The sequence below is a fragment of the Tachysurus fulvidraco genome, chromosome 15 (assembly GCF_022655615.1).
Source record: "Tachysurus fulvidraco isolate hzauxx_2018 chromosome 15, HZAU_PFXX_2.0, whole genome shotgun sequence".
NCBI classification, from domain to species: Eukaryota; Metazoa; Chordata; class Actinopteri; order Siluriformes; family Bagridae; genus Tachysurus; species Tachysurus fulvidraco.
Genome location: NC_062532.1, coordinates 3,211,530 through 3,219,029, shown reverse-complemented (window position 1 = coordinate 3,219,029; position 7,500 = coordinate 3,211,530). Strand labels below are relative to the sequence as shown.

The window sequence follows — 7,500 nt, the reverse complement described above, 5'->3', positions numbered from 1 at the left end:
AACAGTGAGTAGTGACAGTGAACAGTGACAGTGAACAGTGACAGTGAGCAGGTGAACAGTGACAGTGAGCAGGTGAACAGTGAGTAGTGACAGTGAACAGTGACAGTGAACAGTGACAGTGAGCAGTGACAGTGAGCAGGTGAACAGTGACAGTGAACAGTGACAGTGAACAGTGACAGTGAACAGTGACAGTGAGCAGTGACAGTGAACAGTGAGTAGTGACAGTGAACAGTGACAGTGAGCAGGTGAACAGTGACAGTGAACAGTGAACAGTGATTGTTTAACAGATTCACAACGATCAATAATTCACCAATTTATTAGGTTTCAGTCGTCAGCTGAAACCAGGCTGAGATGTTTGTCTAATCTACACGTAAATTCTGCTGTTTAGTCAGATTTTAGTCAGACTGTGACAGGAAACAGTCCTCATGCTAACAGGAAGCAGAGCAACTTATTTCTCATGTGTAAAAAATAACTGCTAGAGTCATGGACTAGATCTCCATCAGGGTGTGTTCCAGCCTCATGTCCATCACTCCTGAGATACTCTCTGACCAGGAACTGACTGGGAACTGACCAGGAACTGACCAGGAACTGACCAGGAACTGACTGGGAACTGACTGGGAACTGACCAGGAACTGACTGGGAACTGACCAGGAACTGACCAGGAACTGACTGATAACTGACCAGGAACTGACCAGGAACTGAATGGGAACTGACCAGGAACTGACCAGGAACTGACCAGGAACTGACTGATAACTGACCAGGAACTGACTGGGAACTGACCAGGAACTGACTGGGAACTGACCAGGAACTGACCAGGAACTGACCAGGAACTGACTGGGAACTGACCAGGAACTGACCAGGAACTGACTGGGAACTGACCAGGAACTGACTGGGAACTGACCAGGAACTGACTGGGAACTGACCAGGAACTGACCATTATCTGTTCTTCTTTAACGTATTACTGGATGTTTAACTTTAACCTAAAACATAATCGTCAGTATATAAGAATAAACAATCATCCTGAGCACCTGAGAACTTTACAATCAACTGAAGATGCTTTAACACAGATTTCTGAAAACTGGTCTGTTGGAATTGAGCTTTTAGCTGCTAATCGTTATTGTAAATAGTTAATAAAGATATTAAACCATAAACTTTTAACCTTCACTAAAGTCCATGCAGATTGAACACTAAATCATTTAAATATTTTACATCAATATTTTGGTGTAAACGTTCTCACATTTATTCTGTGTGTGAAAGATTTAATCTCTTTAATAAAAAACACACTGATCTTTCTGAAGTTCCCAGAAATCACTGAGTGAAAGTTTTTAGAGAAGGAGAAGATGGCGTCTGGATGAAGACCTTCACCCGAGCTTCTTCCTCTCCCACATCTCTGAGGTTAAAACCTTCTACAGACATTTTCTCTTCCGTTCTCAATCAAGCATGATGTCGAGGTCGTGATTTAATGCCTCAAGATTCAACCAAAATTTATCCTTTTTGTCTAAAAGCTGAAGTCATGTTACTTCCTGTTCTGATAAAAATCTGTCAGCTCATGTCAGCTTCCTGTTCGTTCTAAAATGAAGTAAAATGGTGGAGGCCTCGTTAAGCTGAACGAGTCACGTGATCTGTCAGGGCTTCAGTCTGGTGTAGATCTTTACGTTTACTGTGAACAACACATCTCACTGAGGTTCAGTGAACTCTCTGAGCGATGCAGACAAGTTCCTCATGGAACCAAAACCATGGAACCTCCTCCTATCTAAATTTATCACTGAAGAACGTATCGAGATAAGATGACTGAGAGAACTGAAACTACAGGTGGACAAAAGAACCTGCTCTCAGCACCTGGATCAAAAAAGACATAAAAAATAAAGAAGTATCACAAGTCAACATCGAGCTTCTCCACCAAGACCAGAAAGAACAATACACAGTGATCCTCTGAAGAACACCACAGGTCGCTGTGTACAACGGTTCCTCACAGCTTATGTGTTAAGTCTATTTATTTATTTATTTATTTATTTATTTATTTATCTGAATGTGAAGCCTGTAGTTTTAGCGGCAAACCAAAGAACTTTAAAGGCTTCCAGTTCTACACTGTAGTTGTGTTTTATTTCTGTTTCTCGGTGACAAACTCACACACTTACATGTCTGATATTTAAGAAGAGGTTTAAAGGCAGAAGGGTGTGGAGCGTGAGGCACATGTCAGTTTCTGCTTCAGTCGATTAAAGAGGAACCAGGTTTAAATAAATCAGTGAATTATAAACTGTCACGATTAAAAACAAACAACAACCCAGACTATAATAACAGAAGTTAACTCACCCGTCTCCGACCACCACACACTTTATCGCCTGCATTTTCTCTCTACGCTGAGACCGAGGAGCCGCGGGGATGAAAACTGCACTGTGAAGGTGTGATACAGGAAGCTTGTGTGTGTGTATGTGTGTGTGTGTGTATGTGTGTGTGTGTGTGTGTGTGTGTGTGTGTGTGTGTGTGTGTGTGTGTGTGTGTGTGTGTGTGTCACAACCTCCTCTCTATGAGGTTGTGAACATGCCCAGTCTTGCGCGTGCGCGAATGTGAACACACTTCTGCAAATAGCTTCTGAACTGATCTGAGAACAGTAACAGCAGAATCACAATAATCACAACAATCACAATAATCACAACAATCACAATAATCACAACAATCACAATAATCATGTGCTCTTGTATTAATCCCATAAAATACATTAAATCTCTTTATTTACTTTACTAATAATTTTTCTTTTGTGTTTTTTCCCCTGATGTTCATCTGATCTGCAATAAAACAGCAATTACAGATGATTAGTGCTTAAAAAGATAGTGTGGTGTGTGTGTGTCTTTGTGTGTGTCTTTGTGTGTATGTGAATGTATCTTTCTGTGTGAATGTTTGTGTGTTTCTGTCTTTGTATGTCTGTGTGTGTATGTGTGTGTGTGTGTGAATATTTGTGTTTTTGTGTGTGTGTGAATGTTTGTGTGTGTGTCCTTGTGTGTATGTGAATGTATCTTTGTGTATGTTTGTGTGTGTGAATGTGAATATTTGTGTGTTTGTGTGTGTTCGTGTGTGTGTTTGTGTTTGTGTGTTTGTGTGTGTGATTTAACTCTTGATTTCATCACTAATGAATACACACATTTTACACTTCTTTTATTTCCACCTTTTACACACTAACTTTCGACTCAAAGTGCAAATAAAACAGTAATGAAGTAATCAAGACAAAACATATTAAATTTGGAAAAGTGGGAAACTGAGCTCTAAACAAACAAACAAACAAACAAACATCCCCAATAAATAACAGTTAGAGACACAAACACTTCAGTGCAGTAGAATAAGTGCAGCTTTCTATCGCAGTTCCGGTGACCGGATGTGTAGGCGCGGTCACGTGACACGCTCAGGTGCATTGCAGTTCCACTTCAGGCCACCAGAGAGTAACATTTATACACACACGACATTCAGATACACAAGAGATAGAGGGACACAGCGAGAGAGAGAGAGAGAGAGAGAGAGAGAGAGAGAGAGAGAGAGAGAGAGAGAGAGAGAGAGAGAGAGAGAGAGCGCAGTTGTTCTTTACTCGTCCTCTGTTATGTGCAGTGAAATGAGCTGAAAGGTGTTTGTAGGATTTTACACTGAATTACACAAATGAAGGTAAGGAATAAATTGTATTATTTTGCATGTCAGTAAATTTATTTTGTTTTATTTAAAGCAGTTGAAAGTATGTGTTCAATATTTTAAAATGTTTTAGTGTGTGTGTGTGTGTGTGTGTGTGTGTGTGAGAGAGAGAGAGAGAGAGAGAGAGAGAGAGAGAGAGAGAGAGAGATTAGTAGAAGCTTTATTTTCACTATATGAATGATAACAAATATATATCTTACTTCATATAGACAATGACTGACACACACACACACACACACACACACACACACACACACACACACACACACACACACACACACACACACGTATAAATGTGTAATTATTATTCAGGTATGTTAATGTTAGTGTTAACATAATATCAGTACAATTTTATTGACTTTTCTTTTAAAGATTCATAATTAAATAAACATCTGATGAACAATGAAATAATCAACAGCATTATTGTGAAATCTCCAGGAGAAAAACAATAGGTTTGTTTGTACACACACACACACACACACACACACACACACACACACACACACACACACACACACACACACACAGAGAGAGAGTAAAGGTCTGTAATGAAATGAATAAATGAATGTCTTTGTCTCTCTGCAGTCTCCATCTTACACAAGCAGCATGGACTCGATGAGGAAGGACAGTTTCCTGTGGGGGAAAGGTACAGAGTCACAACACAGTACATACTGTTTACTGTACATTTTATTATTAACAGTCATTATAGAGTGAGCTGTGAAGCAGCACACACAGAGCTCACACACATGCATGTGGGATTATTTTAAAGATTTGTTCATAAGAAGATTTTGAGACTTTAGAGGGTTGAAAATGAAATCTGTGTGGATCTGAAACACACTCAGAGGATGTGAAAAGTTACGGCTTCGTTATGCATGTAGAGCGTGCAGGAGCGAGTTCCTCAAGATTATTTATATCACATTTACATAGGGGGCACAAACTTTTGAAATCGATGAAATGCTGGGATTTTAACTGGTCTCTAATGATCCATAACATGATCAGAGCCATGACCTACCGGGAGGAGGGACACTCAAGGTGATGTTAATGATCTGATTGTGGAGAATCTCCACCGAAGCAGCTGCAGAACCGACTCTGAACACCAGCGACCTTCCTCACAGAAACCCTGATGTTAAGCTCTGACACATTGACCAGTTTACTGAACACCTGGAGGGGTCTTGACTGTTGGTTCTGCTCAGAACCTCAGACGTTTCTTTGTTTATTGATGTTGAAAGTGAAATATGAAGATGTGGAGTGAAGAGTGAGATGTTTTCTTTCTTTGTAGCTCCATCAGCTTTCAGTCAGACGGAGAAGAAGCCAGTGGAAACCATCACAATGCAGAAGAACAACATCCTCGATGATATTCAGGTAGTTCTCATCACACACACACACACACACTCACACACACACACACACACACACACACACACACACACACACTACCTGTACTCTTGACTAATCACATTTCCATACTGTCTCTTACAGAAGCTCCGGCTGGAGATTGAGAACGTTATGAGTGAAATCCACACCATGGAGTCCAATGAGGAGAAGTGAGTCACAGTTTGGGTTCTTCAGGGGTTCTTTGGATAATATATTCTATATAATAACCTGCAACAACGTAGAACATCTTTGGGTAGCTGGTGGTTCTGAGGTTCTCCATGTTCTCTGTCCAGCACATACAGCGGTTCTGTACAGATTTCAGCTCTGCCTCAGTGGGACTCTAGAACATTCTATATAGAACCTAAAGCAGTGTTAGAAAGAGTTCCAATTGTCTTGCTGAGACCTTTAGTGTGTAGAAATACTGTGAGAACTCATGATGGAAGTGAAGAGCTATAATGATCCAGTGAACCCTCACAGAACCCATGAACACATCAGTTGGGTTTGATCTCATGCTCGAATATCAAGGTTCCAGCTGAAAGGTTCTTGAGCAAAGCTTTTGAGAAATGAAGAATGTTAGAAATTAGGAAGGAAATGTTCGAGTTAACTTTAGTATACATTTATTATTCAGTCTTCTCACTTCAGTCAGGGTGTGTTGTTGTCAGCGTACCACATCACAGAACCGAGAAGAGAACTGAGGAACCGGAAAAAATGAAGCGAGTTACAGCGACGGTCATGACCAAAAGTGCTTCATTACCAGGAAACACCACACAGTGACACAGACCACTGCTGTGTGTGTGTGTGTGAGTGTGTGTGTGTGTGTGGGCGAGTGTTTCCTGTTTTATCAGCAAACCAGAGCATTAATGAGAAGCGGAACCTGTAACATGTGCAGGTGAAGCCGGATGATGTCCAAAACGCCGCTTAGTGATAAATCAACGATGTCATCAGATGTCAAAAAGAATAAAGTGATGAGATCATTTTGTGTCTTTATCTCTTCCCCTTTGTTCTTTTCCCCATCAGTAAGAACATCATCATGAGCAGAATGTTCCTCTGTGGCAAGAAGAAGTTCAACATGGACCCCATGAAGGCGAGCGCTGTTTATTTGTTTGTTTGTTTGTTTGTTTGTTTGTTTTTGAGAAAAAGAAAAGGAATGAATTTAGACAGAAGAATAAAGTGTGAAGATCAACACAAGCTTAGAGGTGAGGTTAAAGACCAGATATAGGACAGAGGTAAAAAAAAAAGAAGTTTGAAGGAGAGAAAAGAACCACATCCTGTGTAAGAGAAGAACAGATGCAGTGAAGTGATGTGATACCTACAGCAGATCTCACCAGTGATGTGAAGTGATACCTACAGCAGTGATGGACGAGAAACTCACTGAAGCTCGAAGACAAAGTTCTGCTGAGATCAGAGCTGTTTAACACCAAGTGGAACAAATGAGCAGAAAAAAAAATCGTTCATTACAGCATCAATCAGGATAAAAACATACTACAAGTTTATTACATTACATCACATTACATTACATTAGATTACATTACATTAGATTACATTACATTAGATTACATTACATTAGAATAGATTAGATTACATTACATTACATTACATTACATTAGATTACATTACATTACATTAGAATAGATTAGATTAGATTACATTACATTAGATTACATTACATTACATTAGATTACATTACATTACAATAGATTAGATTACATTACATTACATTACATTAGAATAGATTAGATTAGATTACATTGCATTAGATTAGATTACATTACATTAGATTACATTACATTACAATAGATTAGATTACATTACATTACATTAGATTACATTACATTACATTAGATTAGATTAGATTACATTACATTAGATTACATTACATTAGAATAGATTAGATTACATTACATTACATTACATTAGATTACATTACATTACATTACATTAGAATAGATTAGATTAGATTACATTACATTAGATTACATTACATTACATTAGAATAGATTAGATTAGATTACATTACATTAGATTACATTACATTACATTAGAATAGATTAGATTAGATTACATTGCATTAGATTAGATTACATTACATTACATTACATTACATTACATTAGAATAGATTACATTACATTACATTAGATTAGATTACATTAGATTACATTAGATTACATTACATTAGAATAGATTACATTAGATTAGATTAGAATAGATTAGATTAGATTACATTGCATTACATTACATTACATTACATTAGATTACATTAGAATAGATTACATTAGATTAGATTAGAATAGATTACATTAGATTAGATTAGATTAGATTAGATGTTTTTATCTTCTGTTTAAAGATTTTCCTTTGAAGGTTTTCTTTTTACAAAATTATATTTCAGACATTTATTTATTTATTTATTCCTGATATCAGTAACACAGGAGTGACATAGACATGACATTGGT

The 7,500-nt window shown here is 38.0% G+C and overlaps 2 protein-coding genes across 4 annotated transcripts in view; one reads left to right on the top strand and one right to left on the bottom strand.

Annotated features, from left to right (window-relative positions):
- Positions 1–2,471, bottom strand: part of rac2 (Rac family small GTPase 2) — a 13,103-nt gene extending 10,632 nt beyond the window's left edge. For both annotated transcript variants that reach the window (XM_047800829.1, XM_047800830.1), the window contains exon 1: positions 2,314–2,471. In XM_047800829.1, the coding sequence (XP_047656785.1) occupies positions 2,314–2,348 (35 nt within the window). In that variant the 5' untranslated portion in view covers positions 2,349–2,471. The remainder of the gene's footprint in view (positions 1–2,313) is intronic.
- LOC125138707 (cytohesin-2-like) overlaps positions 1,370–7,500 on the top strand; it is a 9,772-nt gene continuing 3,641 nt past the window's right edge. The window contains exons 1-5 of one of the 2 annotated variants that reach the window (XM_047800828.1): positions 1,370–1,982; positions 4,261–4,321; positions 4,955–5,037; positions 5,155–5,219; positions 6,067–6,133. In XM_047800828.1, the coding sequence (XP_047656784.1) occupies positions 4,282–4,321; positions 4,955–5,037; positions 5,155–5,219; positions 6,067–6,133 (255 nt within the window). In that variant the 5' untranslated portion in view covers positions 1,370–1,982; positions 4,261–4,281. Of the gene's footprint in view, positions 1,983–3,497; positions 3,652–4,260; positions 4,322–4,954; positions 5,038–5,154; positions 5,220–6,066; positions 6,134–7,500 lie in introns of those variants that run through there. The other variant, XM_047800826.1, reaches the window with a different exon arrangement.